The following is a 19,957-nucleotide window of genomic DNA, read 5'->3' on the forward strand; positions in this document are numbered from 1 at the left end:
TAACCTCCTCAGCGACCACAGCCAGGCTCCATCACCACGACACAATCTGTCATTACGGCGCTGCGACGGGAGACGCGGTGGAAAAAGTGAAACCTCGCAGTGCCAGGGCTGCAAATTGCACATATTGTTTGTTTGCAGTGCTTTTCACTTTCCGAGTCAGCCACACAGATAGATGTTTGGGAAAGAAAAAAAAAAGCAGATTTAGCAGGAGGAGAGCGGGAGAAATAAAACTGTCCCCGGTGCTGTCATCCCCAGCGCCTTGCCAAAACCTCCCGGTAATGAGTTGAGAGCTCACAGAAGGCCGACTCCTCCACCGCATCCTGCTGCACGCCCGCCTCCACTACCACCACCACCATCATCATCATCATCTCATCCTCCTCCACCTCCGGTCTCCGCTTTGCATCCTCTCCCAGGCTGCAAGACGTTGTGTGTCCTGGCCTGAGTGAAAGGAAGGCTGTGTGGGAAGCCGGTGGCCCCGTTTGGGGTTAAAACCAGTGACAGCAGCTTCTCACAATAGAGCAGCGTTGCTTTGTTCTGTGTACCAGACACTGATGTCATCCAACGCACCAATGGGGCCCGACGGTTGCTTTGTTATGGCGACGACGTTTTCAGTCACAGTCTATTTTCTATTCTCTGCACCGGCTCCCCATCAAATTTCGAATTGATTTCGAGATTTTAGTTTTGACTTTTAGAGCGTTGCAAGGTCAGGCTCCTAAATATGTGTCTGACTTGTCGTGCCCCTGGTACTCCCTCCGGTCGCTCCCTTAGGTTCTCGGGCCAGAACCTCCTCACTGTTCCACGGACCCACTTTAAAACCAGAGGAGACTTGGCCTTTGAAGCTGTTTTTCCTAGATTGTGGAACGACCTTCCTTTGTCGCTGCGTGGAGCTGACTGTTGATTCTTTTAAGAAGCAGCTGAAAACACGGCTGTTCAGACAAGCTTTTAGTTGACATGGCTGTGATTGGTTTTATCTTTATTCCGTCCGTACTATTTTATTGTGACCGTGCTATTTTTATTATTTTTATGCCTCTGTGAAGCACCTTGTGATTTTATCTGTGAAAGGTGCTATATAAATAAAGTTTCTTCTTCATCTTCTTCTTCTGAACACACGGCGGGACACGTGTGTGCAAATCCAATGTCTTCTCATGATAGATCTATCGTGGGGTTTAATCTGTTGAATCTTGCCACAATACTGTTCCATGTGACACGTCAGGTTTTGTCTCGCGTTTAATAGCGTCGTCGCCGTCGTCTGATCGCACTCTGTGTCTCCAGGGTGACTCGGTTCCTGCCGGAGACGATTGTCCGTTCGCCGACACGGTGACTCTGGAGCAGAAGACCAGCAGCATCGGCGGGACCAGTGGGAAGGTCAGCCTCTGGATGCAGTGGATGTTGCCCAAGGTGACAGTCAAACTGTTTGCTCTGGACCCGACCAGCAAGAAGACAGGTACGCCAACACGTTTACTCTCTCCAGGTGATGCGTCAACCTAATGTGACCTCTGGAGGCCCAACAAGTCAAACGTAACACATTAAACTGCAGTTATGGACAAATGTCAAAGTCTTTCCTTCTTTTGATTCTTTTGTAACTGCAAGAATTTGCCAGTCTATTCTGAAATATACATATTCAAGTTCATCAGATATTATTATATTTGCAACAAAAAAAAAAAAAAACCCTCAGTCACCTGTATCTGGATGTCACATTTTTTATTCAGGATTAAAACAATTTGCCATTTTTTTTTAGTTTACGTGTCTAAAGTATCATTTCACATAAATTGGACACCTTTATTGTGAAAGGTGTTGCGTTGTGTGACCTCCACAGATTGCATTAATTAATTCGGACCAAGGGCGGTTTTGAATGTCATTTTTGCCAATCCAGTGTTTTGAGATCAGCCTCTGTCAAGTTTTCATATTTATACTTTAAAAAAAAATTTTTTAAATCACATGGCGGGCCGGATTAGATCCTGTGGCGGGCCGCTTCTGGGCCCCCGGGCCGCATGTTTGACACCCCTGGTGTAAACAGAGCCTAAGGGTGACTCTCTTCACGTCGCGAACAATAATCCTGAGTCGTGACTCTTATCAGCAGAAAACAAGGAGTTTTTATTCGGATCTGTCAGTTCGTGGAAGAGTAAAACGCTGAAGATGGTCACGCCCGCACTTTTTTTTCCTCAGTCAAATGTGAAACTCTCAGACAGGAGAGGGGGAGAGGGGACGGGGGGGGGGGGGGACAAAGACAAATAAATAAACGTGATGAATCCCAAGCGGACTGCCTCGTGCCTCCCTTTAGATTTACTGTGGCGATGAAAGGCGAGACTTACCTTTAATTGGTGGCTGTAATATTTAGCATCTGCCAACCAGATCGGCCAGCTTAAAGTCTTTAATAGTGGAAATGGAATGTTTCGGAGGACCTCACAGAGATGGTTTGACTTAGGGACATCCTAAATAGGCATTACTCTGGATTTGGGCTTAATATGTGCCATCTGAGTGGCGAGATGAACTTCCCACTGGGTTGTCTTCATGCAACACATTGAGCATTTTATTGGGAACAAGCAATGCGTGTATGCAATTTATTAGACGCTTAATATTGCATTCCCGGAGATAAGCGAGCCACATATATGACTGCAGTCAATCTGCTATGATGTAATATGTTTTTCAACTGCGAAGGAAATAAGATTCTTGTCTTTCCAGAGAAAATGGAAAAGCGGCCAGCCCATTCCACTTGGTTCCCGGGTAAAATGTTGTGCTATTATGTGTCGGAAGATTAGAGGTAGAAATTGAAGCGCGAGTCTCCGCTGAGGGCAGAAATCAATGGTTGCACTTTCTGTTTTTTAAAGATTAACCCATGGTTAAGACGACGGGACTAAAGGTTTCCAGTGCCTTTTATGAAAACTCATACATCAATATCAGCACTCTGTCGGAGACTATGACTTTCTAAGGATCTCGCAAACTGGAGTTCGGTTTTCTTTCCACATAGTATCCACATTAAAGCTGTCAAGGCCTTGTGTTTTGATATTAATACACTGCTCTGAGAATCACCACAAGGCAACAGTACAACAACAACCATAGTTTCACATGCATGAAGTCCAACTTCCCAAGCTTTCCTGTGATTGTGGGACTTTCTCAGTGGAAACAATGAGCGCGAGGCAACAGTTAAGCTCACAGGCTCGGTTCAGCACAAAGTTAATCAGTCCTTTCTATGAAGCTTACTCACCCTGCCTGCAGTGGGCGGGTTTGTTTGCACACAAGGTGCACGGGGTTGCCTGTGCACAGAGGAGCCGGCGCGACGTTGCACGCTCACTGTGTAAATACACACAACATATGAGGGATGGAGGGTCCCGCGGCCAGTTGGGTATCGAATCCATTGGACAAGATGCTTTGGCTTCTCAAGTAGAAACGGAACACAGAAACAGCAGCCAAGTTTGCCCACACAGCGTGTGTGTCGGTGTGCAGATCTGCCGTTTCACTTCTAATGGGCGGGAATACTATGAAGCGTGACACACTTGAGCGTCCTCCGATCGAGAGCTTGGGATTCTGATTCACGCTGTGACCCCCTTAAAGCTGCGTCTTGTGTGTGTGTCTCCAGGGGAGACGTGTGTCATCGGTGAACTGGAAGACCTGAGCGCCTCGGTGGACGTCCAGGATGTCTACACCAAGATCAAATGTAAAGTCGGCAGCTTCAACATCGACCACTACAAGTGCAGGTATGAATACATCCGGGGTGTGGCGCAATGGTGGAGGAGTGCATTTTGAAAATCAGATATTCATGGTGTCCAAGCAAAAAAAAAAAAAAATAGATGAGCTTGGTTATTAACCATTTGTTGTGGTTGTATTATTTGCTTTTGTCCTAATATTAGTTTTATAAACGTAGTGTGGTATTAGATATTGAATTAAACTGTACACACACTCTGATAACTGATTATCCTCCAGCAGACAGGTCGCCACTGTGAGTCCCTGAGCGTGACCCTTTGACCCCTGTGAGCTCCCCAGTGTGGCCGCCCACCACATCCTGAAAATGAGATGGGTCCATGCGGGAAAAAGCAATTTTCCCCACGAGGATTATTAAAGTATCGATTAGCTTATAATGGTTTATATGAAGGATTTAACATTTTTTGTTGAAGCTATTTTTGCATCTATCAAATATATATCAAGCAAAACTAAATGTTGTTTGAAAACAATAAATATTGAATTTTGTAGCTCTTAAAATATCAGAATAATAACTTTAGATAGGAAAAATCCTTAATCCCTAATGTATGCTATGTATTTGTGTTGGTGGGTCGTTTATTTTTCTTTGCAGAAACTAATTACAGAGTGATTTTAGTTGTTCAATGTTATTCTCCACTGAGTCTGCTGCTTTGCAAACAAAATATTTGTAGTATTGCTGGAATTGAATAGAATAGAATTTTTATTTTTCAAAAATATAAAAACTGCTAATCGAAATATTAACATACGTAATTGAGGATTTAATAATCGCCCTTAACTGGACTTACTTACATTCTTCCTCCATTATTTTCTGTATTTGCACTCTTAAGATCTACAGTTTATCCTGCAGGTCCCGCTGCGAGATTCTTTTGTGCTTACTGATCACCAGAGGCTTTTATTTTGACATGTACACATGCAACCGGAACTTCACAACACATTTCTCACTCATGGTTGCACACCAACATCCAACAAACCAAACTAGACGAAATAATTAAGTATCTGAATTGAGGAACAAAAACACAACACAAGCACAAATCAACACACACAACAACCCCAACAATAACCCTCAATAACCTCCGGCAACACATAACCTGAACTCCCATCATGCCCTGCAGCGACCAACTCCGTGATCGCAACAATACCCTTCACCACTAGAGGGCAGCACAGAACTTTGCCAGTGAAATGGAAACTGACAGACGTCAGTGTGGTTCATCTCCACCTCCTGCTACCATCTTGTATCAAAGTACTGTGTCAGTGACAGTGATGGAGAAGTTTTTGAAAAGGAAGAATGTGAACCAGGATCTCAGCTCTTCATCCATCAGGTCCAGGTTTCACACTGAGGGAGTCACTATTTAAAAAAAAGACATTGGGAAATACTTTTTTCTGTATTTACTTGATTCCTGTTGATAAAACTTTGATGAGAAGGACTTTATATTGTTAATAGAGGCTACAGAGTTTCACATTTTAACATTTGCGGGTGGTGGTGGTGTGCCTCCAGGTTTTTCCCAAGAAAAAAGTGTGCCTTGGCTCAAAAAAGGTTGAAAAACACTGCTGTATACTATTCTGATCCCAGGGGCTGCACTCGTACACGTATACCACCAACGCTGCAACCGCTCTGTCTGGTCCAACTTCTCCTCATACGATTCCGTGGATTATCACCTCAGCGGTCTTTCCAGACAGCTGTTGTGGCGTCGCCCACAGGCTGAGAGACAGACGCAACCAGCGGGCGATACGGACGTCGTCGACGGGATTGTGGGGCCGGCCCGACTCTGACTCACAGAGCCGAGGAGTCGGGTTCGGAGACGTCAGTCATCTTCTCTCTGGGCCTGCGGTGTCTGACTTGATTCAGAGGAACATTAACGCGCTGTTAGAAGCGGAAAACCACCGGGCCATGTTCCACCGCATCCTTATGGTAATCTCTCTCTCTCTCTCTCTCTCCCTCCCCACGTCAACTTCCAGTCAAAATGAGGTAATTTCGGTGCCTCGAAATGATGAAAGTTCATTCCTCCCTCCTTCCCATCCCCCCACATGGGATGTTCTTCCCAGTAATTAGATCAAGTTTTTAGTTTTTTTGTATTTTCAATATCTACACCGTTATTGTCTTTATCGCATGCCTCTTTGATGAGTCAGCAGCTCCGAGTGTTCACAGCCTACGTGCCCGAGGTCCCGTTCTGCCGGGATCAGACTCCTTAGCGGGAGGCAATTCCCCCTGTCTTGTTCTGAGGAGATAATGAAACAACGATCCAGCTCCACACGTTGCAGCATCCAGCGGACGGAGCATGTGTTCAGATCTGTTTCCCCCACGCCGAGTGTCTCCTGCTCCGAATCGAGCCAGACAGCGAAAGGAAGATGGACCTTTCCTGGAGCGCCGCGTCTCTATCAAACCCATCCGTTGCAATCAGTGCTCTTCCCACCGATACGATAATAGATATTGATAGAGACACGCCAGGATTTATCATCACTGCTCCTCGGGTCCTCAGAGGGACTGACGGATTTTAAACATGACCATCTAGCGAGACCATTTTTTTTTGATAGATATAGTGTCTCGCCGCAGTCAAGACAATTTAACTTTTGTCAAAACCACATGTTGTTCGGTACAGTATGGATGAAGAGGCTCAGCCAGGACAGCGTCAGCGGTTTTGACGTCTCCAGAGCACGGAGGTGCTGCGGGTTATTATTTTCACTCCGTTCTCCACAGGTGTGTGTCCAATTGCCGCTGAGACAGCGCCAGCTCTAATCTCTTTAGTAGACCTCTATGCCTTCCTAAGTAGATAATAAGTCAATTTTCTCATTTCTAGGTTATTTCAGTTTAATGTGCAGTTAACAACCTGGTCCCAACACATTTGCGCAGACCAAAGTTCTGGCAGGCGCGAGCGCTCGCTGATCCACGCCAGGTTACAGTCATGGCTGCTTAGGACACGGTGGAGGACCTCTGGGCCGGAGGCCCGCTCTTAATCTGTATCATCCACATGTACAAGCAAGCCCACAGCGAGTGGAGTCCATATTCATCATCCTGAACACATAATTGTGAGGCATTTCGTCACCCAGCCCAGGTTATTTGTGTGCTTTGGGTCAGAACAGATCAGGTCTGACGGGGCCTCGACAATCTCGGTTCTGGAAAATGGATGGAAAGTTAGATAGGGCAGGCGAATATGGGAGGGGGAAAATATATATAATTGAATCCCTGATTGTGTCGAAATGGGAGGACAAGAAAGGGGTGGAGGGGGGGGGGAAACAAAAGCGAGTCCACGAGGAATAGCAAATAGGTGGGTGTTGGACTCCGCCGGCGTGGCGTCCACTCGTCACGTAGCGAAGACGGGAAATTAAAGTCGGGTATGGGAGCTAAAAAGGTGTCCCGGTAATAAATTCAATGAAGTTTCCTTCACCCCCGTGAGAAGTCCAGGAAATTGGGAAGCTTCTCCTTCTCACTTCGGGCCTCGGTCTCCCGCGGCAACGGTGATCATGAGAGTGTTGGGTAACACGGAGCCGGGAGAGACGGCGGGCTGGTGACAGTTCACCCTCGCTCACTCCGAGGAGCAGCGAACACAGATTGGAGCTGATGTCTTCCAGCTGCTCCGCAAATAGCCGGGAGCGCCGTGCGGCTGGACGGGGAGTGCACGGAGGAGGGAGGAGAGCTTGGAGGAAGATGATGAAGAGGCAGTGGGGGGTCTGTGTGTATTAGTCACTCTTACAACCGAGAGGGAGGGTTACAAAGAGAGCTTCACAGCAGCAGACGCAGAAAGAGCTGACGCACACACACACACACACACACAAGATAACAAAGAACAAAACACAGGGACGCTCCTCTCCCGCTGTACTCGGGGGGGGGGGGGGGGGGGGGGGGGGGGTTTAATGAGGGAATAGTGCAAGAGAAAACTAACTATTTCCACCATGTGAAATGTTTTTCTAGACATTGGACGTGCATGATTTGGATTGAATTTGCAGAAGAAAATAAAACAAACTAGATGATCTGCATTTCCCGAGGCAAATGCATGATAGTGTGAATGCAAACTGTGATGCTTTTTGCTGTCTGCCTGCGGCAGGTAGACTGGAATGCTTTGAAACATTTGGAAAAGTTGGGAAAAGTTGAAAAAGTTTCAAATAGTTGAAAAAGTGTCAAACAGTTGGAAAAAGTGTCAAACAGTTGAAAAAGTGTCAGCAGTAAAAGTTTCGAAAAGTTGAAAAATTTTCAAAAAGTTGTACAAGTTACTAAAAGTTGAAACAGTTGAACAGTTTAAAAGTCTAATGGTTGAAATCCGTTAAGATTTGAAGAAGTTATAGCTAGTTAAAAATTTCTCCATCCGTTAACATTGGAAAAAAGTGGCACAAAAGTTGAATATTTTAAAAAGTTGACGAGATTTCAAAAAGCTGGAACATAGCCGGAAAGTGCCGAAAAAGCTTCACGATTTAATATTTGAATGATTACGAACGGGTGAAGACTGCCAGAGTTTTAGCGATTCGAAAAACGTCCAGAATAAACAGAAACAGAATCTCAAGAGTGTGAAAGCCTTGCATTGCCTTGCATTCACACTAATAACAATCGGCTTTGAGTACTGAAATCTAGTGTGTGTGTGTGTGATTTAGACTGTGTTCACACTTGAGCTGCGGTTTCCCCACTCCACAGCAAAGCAACGAGAAGACAAAGGATTTTGCACTTTGCATTCACACTGACATTTCAAACACCAGAGCACGAGATGTAAACAGACAACACATTGCAAACGTTGTTGATTTATTTCATGTGACGGATCTTTCATGAATCTTGACAATGGCGGCTCTATATACCATCCCGAACACATTGCCGCTGCGGCGTGTGGTGCGTTAACCACCTCAGAGCCCACCAACAGCTTTTGAAATGTATCCAAATACTTACAGCGGGAGGAATTCCTTCCCTGCACACATCAACAGGAGTTTGGTTGCAAGACGTCCGAAACATCTTTTGTTTAGTGCGTCCTGTGTTCGCAAGTTTGTTTGACGTGGATTAATCCTTCCGGGCGTGAACACAATCTTTACACAGTTTTGTCCTTGGATGTTGATGTTTCGGTGCTGCAAATCTTAATTATGTCCACCTCCATGATAACTTTCTGATTCTTGCCTTGCAGGTCCTTTGGATTTTTTGTTTATGTCAATTCAACACAATGCCTTAAATATAGAAATGTTTAAATCTCCTGGCTGCTGAGTGCATGATAGAAAAGTTTGCTGGGGCCTGTCGATTACTTATCTGGATTTGTAATGACCACTGCCATTAAAAAGCGGTGCTTCCAGTGCCCCGGCACTGCACACGTCATTCCAGATTGTCATTTCAAGCCTGGCCTTGTGTGTCTCTCCAGGCCAGGGCAGGTCTGGCTGTCTGGCAGCTATGAAGGACTCATCCTGCAGTGCAAGGATACAGCTGCGGTAAAAAAAAAAAAAACATCTGCCTGTGTCCGAGCAGCCCCCGGGCCACTTCAGGCCCTTTATTTTTAACACTGCCCTCTGCCAATCTGCTGCAACCAATCAAGGCCCCCCCTCATCTCTGCCCCCGCTGGACAGACAGGAAACTGACAGACGAATCTCTGAGTTTGGCTGCAACGCTGGGTGTGCTGTGTGTTTCATGCACCTGATAAACTCTCCCCCCTCCTCAAAAAAAGTCTCTCTGCAGTTTTACACTCACCTGTCTCTCCAGTGCCTCTGATTGGCCGAGTTATCAAGTCAATGAAATCTGGTGACAGTTGTTTTTTTCTCTGTGTGTGTGAGTGTTGGAACAAACCTTGATATGGGCCTCAACTGTGGTTGAAATCTATCTCCGGCGATGGTCTTATACTGGCACGGAACCGATAAAATGCCACAATATTTTAGCTTATTTAAGACTCACTTTTGCAGTTCTACATCATCCATTGTCATTAAAATCACAGTATGTGCCGCTGCAAAGTATAAGACCATTGCATTTTAGTCTATGCCGATGACAATCCTGTATCTCTATGTAATTCTTCTACCTCCTCATCTTAAAGTTTTCCATTTTATTCCCAATCTAAATACCTGCGATGATCTTTTCTGCCCCCCCCTCCCTGTGAATTCTCGCCTCCTGTCTCCTCCTCTTGCATCCGCCTTCAATCGCCTCTTCACCTCCAGTCTGGAGGAGGGTTTTCGGAGCTCAGGCAGCGGTGGAGGAGTGGTCCTGTCTTGCACTGACAAGCTGAACAGACGCACTGTGTTGGTTCGACCGGTCAGCAAGCAAGACACTTTCAGCCACTTCTCTGGCTTTTTCCCTCCTGTAAGGACCCAAACTCTTCTTCTTTTTTTTGTTTTTTTGCGTTGACTCTGTTTAAGCCCCATCAACAGTGGCTGGGAACACTTATATGTGGACCTCAGAGACATTTCACAAACGTATATATATTTTGTGTGACCTTTTAAAGAAAATATTGTTTCTCTTCCACTCTTTGTCATTGAGCACTCCTAACAACGTCAACCAAAATTGTAAAAAAAAAAAAAAAAACTCTTTGATCCAGACCTTCCCAGCCACTGTTACTGGACGTTTTCAAAGATTTTTACTATCTTAAAAATGGATCTATCTTAAACATTGAAATATAATTTTTGTTTGGCCATCATTGCAAAATCAATTGCTTTCTGCTTTTCTGACCATCTTGGTCTTGCTTCATATTTTTATGTCATTAATATGAATATATCTTTTTGCTTCAAAATATATGAAGGCGTTAAAAAGGCGTACGTGATTTCCAAAGTTCAATGTGTCATTACACTTGAGCTACTTCTCCTTTTTTTCCCATCAAAGCCTCAGGGAATTTCCCACTCCATCAAAAGTATTGCACACCTCAAATAATCTCTACACATTATGGATATTTAAGCTCCAGCTTGAGGTCAGTGACGCATACTACAAAGATATCTATCCTCGCACTGAGTTAACCAATAGTTTACCATTTGGATCCGTGTGCTTATCTTGTGAAGGATTTTTAAAGATGATGCAAAAGATGAAAAATAGAAACTCCTTTCCAGGAATAATAAGATGAAGCAAGCAGAGATGGTCAGACGTGGGCCTCCTGATTTGACAAAATCCCTTCTTTTACCTTTTGTTTCTATAAATCAGCCTAAAGATTATTGACCTAAACCTCCTGATGAACTTGGAATATAGTAGCATGTTTAATTGATGATTTAAAATAAAAAACCTTGGTAAAAGGGGGCTGATTTGTTGAATACATTTAAATTACTGCATTGAAAGTGAATACATTTGCTCCAGATTGCTTTTTTTTCTCCCCCATAGCTTCAGCTTGGCTTGCTTTTGACAGTTACATAGTGGAAAGCGCATCACTATTTTTTTTTTTTTTTTTTGGCTTGAGGTGAGGTTGAAACTTAACTACGATCTTTGTCGTCCAAAAGCCACACAGTGCAAAGTTGAAGTATCCCTTCACATATTTTTTTTTTTTACTGAATGAGCACCTATTTTATGAAATCATATTTAGATTATATATAAAAGCTACATTTCACCTGACTTACACCTCATCCCAAAAAAAAAAAAAAAATCAGACCCTCCTAACAGCAGTGATTTGTCCCGGATTGCTCTGTGAGACCTCCGTCACCGTTCTTCCTGTCTCACCACTTGGCCAGACGGCAGCGAAGGTCCTGGAGGGCTCCCACCAGCAGCACGGCTTCCTGTCCATCACCTACACGCAGGCCGTCACCAAAAACGTCCGCCACAAGCTCACCACGCGGCCCGAGCGGCCCACGCGCAGCGGCGCCACCACCGCCAGCCAGCGGGTGAACGCGGACCTGCTCGCCGACGGCTCGCCTCAGTACCTGAGGGAGATCCTGCTGACGGCGCAGCCCTTCGACGTGGTGCTGTCGTGTCCCTTGCTGGCCACCGTAGCGGGAGTGTTCCAGGTAAAAAAAAAAAAAGAAAGAAAAAGAAAGTAGCATTTTGTTTGGATTCGCAAAGAAAAAAAGCATGTTTTGATTTAACCCTATTTATCAAATATTGGAACCAAACAAAACTAGATGATCTGCATTTCCCACGGCAAATGCATGATAGTGTGAATGCTGCTGGCAAACTGTAATGCTACCTGAGGCCGGTAGACTGTAATGATTTGTCCTGCCGGCCCGTCTCTGGTCTGGAGCAAGAGTTGAAACTTGTGCAACTTTTTGAAAATGTGCAACTTTTTGAAAATTGTGACACTTTTTGAAAATGTGCAACTTTTTGAAATGCTACCTGCGGCAGGTAAACTGTACCGCTTTGTCCTGGCGACCCGTCTCTGGTCTAGAGTGAGAGTTTAAACTTGTGCAACTTTTTGAAAATGTGCAACTTTTTGAAAATTGTGCAACTTTTTGAAAATTGTGCACAGGTTTCATAGCCGGAAAGTCCCAAAAAAAGTTGCACGATTTGATATTTGAATGATTACGAACGGGTGAAGATTGCCAGAGTAGAAGCGGTTCTAAAAACATACAGAATAATAATAATAAAGATTTGAATCTCAAGAGTGTGAAAGCCATGCATTCCCACTGACTAACAAACTGATGTGACTGGCGTGTTTTCAGGCCACGGTGCCGAGGCGCTACAGGGAGCGCGGGAAGTCGGCGGGCCAGCCGATGAGGAGCCACACGTTGACGTCCCGGTGTTTGCCGCTCATCTACATCAACACCAGCGTGATCAGGGTGTTTTGTCCCGGAGCGCAGGACAAACCTGCAGCGTCGGGTCAGAGAGTCACACGCCTTTTCTTCAACACACACACACACACACACACATGGAAAACTTTACAACACCGGGGACATTGTGTCACACACACTATGATTTTTTTTTTGTATTTGTCAAGTCTGCGGCTGCTGTATGAAACTCCCCGTCATGGTCAACCAAACACGCCACCGCGTTAGCTTGCAAAGACAAGGAGGCAGATCTGAAAAAAAAAAAACAAAACAAAACAGCCACCACAGTATATTTACTTCTACACGATATAAAATTGACGTTGGATTGTTAGATGTGTGCAGTGTTGTTTTGTCTGCCGCTTGTGTTTGAATGACTAACTTGTAAGACTTGCGCGTCTCTGTCAGGCAGTGTTCGGTTTCATGTGTCTGAACGACGCTCGGCCGTCCTTCCTGCGCTGCCGCTCGGCCTCCAAGAGGGAAATGATATAAAGTCATCGGCGAAAGATGTGCTTCCTCTGCGTGATTTATCTCTCTGTGTCGTAACAGATCCCCCGGCGAAGAAAGAAGACACGTTGGTTTTGAAGCTGGGCTCGCTCAGCATGGCGCCGCAGGCCGATAACCCGCTGACTCGCACCGTGCTTCGAAAAGATATCTATCAGTAAGAATAACTCTTCTGCTCACTTCGTGTTTTCTCGTCCCACTCCGGCCAAAACACACAGTCTAAATGTGTTTCCTGTCAATACAGCACTTTGTGCAAGTGGTTACAGTTAATAACTTCATTAATCACGGACGTAATAATAATTGCACCAGTCAGAATGTCACGTACTATTGCTTGTATGCGTGATTATATCAATAAGACATTAGTACGATGAGGGTCAAAGTGTAGGAAAAAAGGGTGTGTAGACACATTGATTGGCAATTTGTAAACATAAGCCTACACATCGTCGACATAATATACACTTTGATGTAAAGCTACCTCCTACATATCTGAAGAAGTGGAGAAAGCTCTCGTTGAACAATTCAATCACACACAATGAAAGGAACTTATGTAAAATAACTCAAAAGATACTCTTTTTTCCAGTCCACCTTTATTCATAAAGCTCATAAAACAATCACAGGGGGCACGTTGCTTTATGCACACGTCACCACCCGGTTGTGAGATTCTCTTCAATCCTCTGAGTCTTACTGAGGAGAATTGATGTAGACTCATATACGTCGTATGTCCTGTAGAAATGTAAATATAGTTCCTGTTGCTCAGCTTGAAGTCAGATAAAAAAAATACTTAGGTGAAAGGCGACAAGTAAACCTGGACAAGTAATAGTAAACCCTTTTAAAGTGTACTCGGTCATCAGAGTATATCAAAATGCCACGAACCTTTTCTATCTATGCTTCAAATGTCTGTTGTCTTATGGGAGAGGGGGGGGTAGATGTAGTGGGTAACAGCACCTCACAGTGGTTCGGCAGCCCCGACAGTGACGGGGGGGGGGGGGGGGGGGGAATGAGTGACACCTCGGGGGTCCGCCGGGCCCTCCAGCTGCAGCGCAAGACTGTTGACATTAGCTCCCCGTGCCATGTGGATCAAAGCTGCGAGGTGGGGAAAATCTGGACTTTGCAGGGGAAATAGTTCTGCACAAAACACATTTCCCCCGCTATAGGCAGCGAAAGGAATCTGGATTGTGTCATAGCTGCCTCAAAACCACAGCCTCGCAGTGTGTGTGTGTGTGTGTGTGTGTGTGAGTGAGTGAGTGTGTGTGTGCGAAGGGGCAGATATGGTGCTGGCAAACACATGTAATGAGGGAGATAAAAGTGGTGCCTAATGCTTTGTGCAGCTGCAATTGAGATGTGAGCAGACGTGAAGTGAAGAAAAAAGTTTTGGGGGGAATAAAAACAAAAAAAACAAGAGAAGGTGGACACCAAGAGGAGAAGAAGAAAGGAGATTTATTCTTGCCTGCAGTTGGTTTAGGTATCATATACACTATTAGGTTTATGCAGAAGGGGATCTGTGGCCCAACGGGTGAAATTTTTCACTGTCCAGTTCCACATTTCCACAGTTCCTTCCCTCTCCAGCTTCTCTTCCACTGTGCTGGTATTTATCAGTAACCATAGCGACTCTCTTGCAGGAACGTTTGGGGGGGTAGTCTGAGTCTTCGCCGCCTCTCAGTGCTTGAAATGTTTTGTTATTTGTTTTCCTTTGCGAGTCGATGGGGTTTGACTCTTGTGTTTCCATAGCGACTGTCCGTGGATATGTATTTTGTTGACATGTGGGCTCTGTTGTTATCATGTCAGATGATAAATGATCAACTTGTGGGCATGGAAAAGTTTTTTTCTTTTCTCTTTCTTTTTCTTTTCTCAGTCTTTCACCCAGAGAACCCGACAGGCCAGCCATGCAATTCCACCCCACACTGGCCAGTGTAGCCAGTGTCACCAACACTATTGAGCCATGTGTCTACACACACACACACACACACACACACACACGGTCTTTATCGACCTCCATGCACAGAAGCCAAGAGCCAACCGCTTCCCTCTGCAGTGAAACCCCGGAATTATGTTAAACCGCCCGCCGTTCAATCTTTCGCTCACAACCCGGCATTATCCTCTCCGTTTTCTGTTCATTCCCGCCCTTCAATTTGAGGATGATCACACTTGTGAAGGCCACATGCCGTACCATCGCCAAGCACTGTTCCTGTGCCTTGTAGCGCCTCGCCTGCTCCCCCCAGAGCGTCGCACGGCGCGCCTATAATCATGTGAACCATTGTGTTTACGATCCATCACCGACTGGGGGCTATAGAAAGAAACATGGCCGCCGTTCCCAGTAGCGCTGTTTAACGTCCACCGCTAATTACCTCCGCCGTCACAATGAAGTGATTGATCCGAGCAGCTCTGCTTGTGATCGTCCGCCGTACGTATCGGAGCGACTGCGCTCGGGCGTCTTAAAGCGGGATTTACTGCCGTGCCACCCTCGGAGATGAGACGCGAGAAAGCGGAGGCGCGGAGGCTGAAATAGCGAGCGCGCGTAAACATCTCGCCGGAGCGTACCGTCGGTGCCGCTCTCTCCGCGCTGTTTTTTTCCGACACACTTCAAAGCGAGCTGGGTTTTTACGTTCGAGACGCCCGGTGGTGTGTTTGTCATAGATTTCTTCAAAGAAGGTCAAATAAACCCATTTGACTGTAATGTTGTGGCGCTAAGCTGATATCCAGCACCAGCTTCATTTGGTGATGTGAGGTTTGGTTTTCCTTGAAGGAGTCGTTGCCCCCCCCCCCCCCACCACCACCACCACCACCACCAGCAGTTTCTGTGCCGAGCCTGAGTTATGACAGAGCTGCAGGTTTCCCCTCTTTCTCCGTCTTCATCCTCAGCTACAAGGCCGCTGTCAGTTTACACAGCTGAAATCATTTTCCTGTCTTTTTTTTTTTTTTTTTTTTTTCCAAAGAGCATGAGCGGCCGCCCGGGGAATGTCCAGCATGCATTCAGCCTCGACTTTCTTGTGGTTTGGGCCTCTGTAAAATCTCACATCTTTTACTCCCAGCTCCCATTTTCTCTCATTCTTTTTTTTTTTTTTTTTTTAACCTCCACATCTAACGCTTAATTGAAAGCTTCTTGTACGCCGGGGTAAATGGGGACCGATCTTTGTGGATTGAGTGTCCCCCCTTTTTGAGGTTAAAGTGAGACGTTTTGATGTCTCTGTTTGGCTTAATAGACCAAAACCTCAGTAAAGACGTGAGTCGATGTAGTAAAGAAGACTTAATCGTGATTTTTAATAGGTTTACCTTTTAAAATGTGTTTTCTCTCAGTTGTTCACTGTGTCAATCTTCCTGTGAAGCACTTTGAATTGTACCAATCTGCTATTTATAGATTACAGAGAATTCAACTTTGTACTGAAAATCTTCTGTTCCTTTTCCACCTAAAAGTTTCTATTGGAAATTGTCACATTACAGACAGTTGTGTTAACAGCTAACTTGTTTAGCTAGCGACGTTGGTATCGGTGGCTAACACCAGTGTTCATCAGGTGAGCGAGGTGGGGCTAGCTTAAGGAAGCTCCTCGCTGCTCGCGACTAGATTTCTAAGATTATACGAGACATTGCCTTGAGTTTGGAGCAAATGTAGACGTCCTTGTTTATAGTTGGCGGCGTTGAGTTTTGTGGTCGCGCCGCACAGCTTCATTCACAGGAGACGTTTGTTCATGTCGTGTTTGGGGTTTCGGGTTAAATGAAACCCCCGTTGTTTATTGTTTAGGGATACCTCGTATCGCCGAGGAACATTATCTGACCATTTGTGTGTCTTAAATGACTTCAATAGCCCAGAAAACAACCGGATTGTCGCTTTCGCTAATGGTTCTCTCCGGAGCTGAAAATATTTGTCTGGAGTCCAGGGAATTCATAGTCGAATGCTATTGGTTCATTTAGCGTTTGGGGGCGGGGCTTAGCCAGATGTCAATTCGATGCTAGAGAAGCGTATTTGGGATTTAGAGTTCACAGGTTCCTTAATCCCACAGTGGACCGGAGATCCCCGACCCTCATCAGCTGTATGCTGGAAATAAGAGTGGTAAATGTTTAAAAAAAAAAAAGGAGTTTCCCCAAGGAAAGATTAATAAAGTATGAACAGTTTGGTTTATATTAATTACAATTGATTTCCACGGTGATTTTTAGTAGCTCTTGGTCTTTTGTTAAGCAGATCAAGTCTGTGAATCACTTTTGTTTAGAAAAAAAAGAAGAATGAGAAAAAAAAAAAAAAAAAAAAAAAAACCTAATCCAGGAAGTCTGATATTTGGCCGGCCAGTATTGTGATGTTCCCTCTCAGCCATGCAACGTTTGGCCAACTGATGATTTATCACTCACTCATTCTGTGACATCTGCAGTCATCAGGCTCTTCTCTCTGTTACGCTGCAGCTGGAACCCAAGACAAATGACGATAAAAAAAAAAAAAGGAACCATCCAAGAAAAGGTTCCAACAGGGAAACATTCTCTCAGCCATTTTTCCCTGAGAATATATATTTTTGCTCCCTGTCTGCACGTGTGTGTGTGTGTGTGTGTGTGTGTGTGTGCGCGCGCGTCTGTGTGTGTGTGTGTTTGTGTCCGAAAATATCCCGCACGTTTCCCGACATCCCCACACCTACCATGACACAGCTCGACATTCCGTCACATGCCCGGTTACATCACGGCCTCTCCGAGGGCGGCTCGGAGCGCATCTCGCAAAGCCGCAGGCTACGCGCTTTGTTTTGATTAGCGTACGCGCCTGCGTTTCCACGGCGACGGCAGCGCGGACTTGCTGTGTCAGTGGGTGATGCAGAGCCGAGTCAACATGATGTGGCGAGCGTCGATGGATTCTTGTTTCCCCCCTCCTCCCTCACAATTTTTTTTTTTTTCTTCTCATAATTTCCATCGCCGGTTCTGATCGCTCTGTTTTTAAAAAAAAATTTTCCTGCTGCCTCTTTGTTTATCGTTTCTATTTTCTTTCTGTCAGTCCACCTCCTCGGGATCTCTCCCGTCTACATGCGTTTCCAAATTCGCTTCTCCTCTCCGGTGTCGGTTACGCTGGTCCCGGTCCCGGCTCGCTGTGGTCAGTGAAGCCCGGCTCCTTGTTGCTATTGAGCGGCCGCCTCGGTTAAACCCACATATACGTCCTAATAAGTGGTTGTGATGGGGATCTCCCCTCCGCAGATAAACACAGCCCGCCGAAGCCAGGACCCTGCCTGTTACTAATAAAAATTTCCTGGCAGTGGCCTGCGTCGTGCACCCTTCTCACACAGTAGCATCCTCTCCACTGCTGGAGGTGTGTGGATGAAGCCGTGAGAGCTGGAGAGAAGAAAAAATAACAACTTGAGCTATAGAGGATATTTTATCTGAGCTCATTTTGAGTCATGGAGGGCAGTTAGGTGTTTGTATATGGAGAACGTTTTTATTTTATTTATTTATGTATTTGTTCATGTTATTTCATGCCATTTCACAATATATATATATATATAGAGAGAGAGATATATAGATAGATAGATAGATAGATAGATAGATAGATAGATAGATAGATAGATAGATAGATAGATAATTACTTTATTCATCCCCGAAGGGAAATTGTCTCGTTGCAGCAATCTGGTACATACAAATATTATAAAATACAATAGAATAGTAATAAAAGTAAAAAATTAAAATATAAAAACATCTGGGTATAAGACATAAAGTAAAACACAGAACGGAACATGGGCACTTAGAAAGAAGCAGGAGATAAAAGCAAGATAAATAAATAAATAGTAAGGTGCAGTGGCAGAGCCATTAGAAGTAGACATTATATAATAATAATAATAACAATAATACAGATAATAACAGTGTGAAATAGTGTATAATAGTCATGTATAGTACTATTAATAATGGTAGCAATAATATAACAATAACAATATGGTAGCGATAAAATTATATATATATATATATATATATATATATATATATATATATATATATATATATATATAATTTGTCATCCATACATGAACAAAAAAGGAACACAGAGAAGATTAATCTTGTGTTTTCTGTTCCTATTAGCAACTTTACAACAAAATCACATCAATACGATTCCCCATCGCCCCCCCCCCCCCCCCCCCCCCGACTCCTCACCGGGTCACAATACATAACAAAAACAGCCTCCTTTTGTCTGACAGTTCAACAGTTACAGTCATTTTTTTATTTTTTTTTTCAATTCTTTTCAAAAGTCTCTCAGAATTTTCTCTTTGTACATTTTCTTAAATTTGTAAACATTTGAACAACATTGAAATTCCACACTTAAAGAGTTCCACAGTTCCAAGAACGCGCTCCGTGTCTCGTTGAAGATTGACACACGAAGCACTATTGCTTTATTCTTTCTTCTTTTTTTTTATTCTTTATTTATGAGTTTTTATATTTTAACACAGTAGAACATACAGAACATTGTAGAACAGGGAGTGACCAGTAGATAACAATTATTTCTCAATTAAAGAAAAGATATCAACAATCAAGATGAGAGAGAAAAAAAGAAAGACTAACTATAGTTCTACATTCTGAGTATGTAATTGGGCCTTTTTGCATTAGTGTGTCGCCCTCTTACCCCAACATGCGTCAAACCAACCGTGTTTATCATTGACAACAGCAGTCAGCTCTTCCATCCTATAGATTTCCAATGTGGTTTCCCACCATAATGTTAAAGTCGGTATGTCCAAGGATAACCATTTCTTAGTTTTTTTGCTTGCTACCAGCAAGGCTCTAAACAAACACTTTTCCAGTTCTGTGGTTGCACATCCAAAAAAACATAGTTTTAATTTCAAAGGCAGATGTACAGTTAAGAATTCCCTGCAGTTGTTCCATGGATGTCTGTCCAGTATTGTTTGATGAAGGGGCCGTCCCCCCAAAAAACATGTGTGTGCTTTATTCTTTCATCGATTATCCGTGCGTCTTCACCTCAGCCGTCGTCCTCTCAGGGGGTCTTTTCCCTTCAAAGTGACGTTTCTCTTCATTCGCTCTTGGCCGGTCTCCGTCTTCCTCGTCTGCCACCCCCCCCCCCCCCCCCCCTCCCCTCCTCATCTTTCTTTTCCTCATAAAACCCAGCGTTCCCAGCAAATGATTCATTAGATGCTTCAGTGCACACTTGCCTCATCACTCACTTTAGTCGGCTGCC

General features: G+C 44.5%; 1 protein-coding gene across 1 annotated transcript in view; it reads left to right on the top strand.

Annotated features, from left to right (window-relative positions):
- vps13b (vacuolar protein sorting 13 homolog B) overlaps nt 1-19,957 on the top strand; it is a 328,731-nt gene that overhangs the window by 195,317 nt on the left and 113,457 nt on the right. The window contains 6 exon segments of the mRNA XM_080500575.1: nt 1,273-1,444; nt 3,578-3,695; nt 9,802-9,943; nt 11,290-11,562; nt 12,214-12,370; nt 12,865-12,976. Coding sequence (XP_080356701.1) covers nt 1,273-1,444; nt 3,578-3,695; nt 9,802-9,943; nt 11,290-11,562; nt 12,214-12,370; nt 12,865-12,976 — 974 coding nt within the window.

This window comes from Blennius ocellaris (assembly GCF_963422515.1).
Source record: "Blennius ocellaris genome assembly, chromosome: 8".
Classification (NCBI taxonomy): domain Eukaryota; kingdom Metazoa; phylum Chordata; class Actinopteri; order Blenniiformes; family Blenniidae; genus Blennius; species Blennius ocellaris.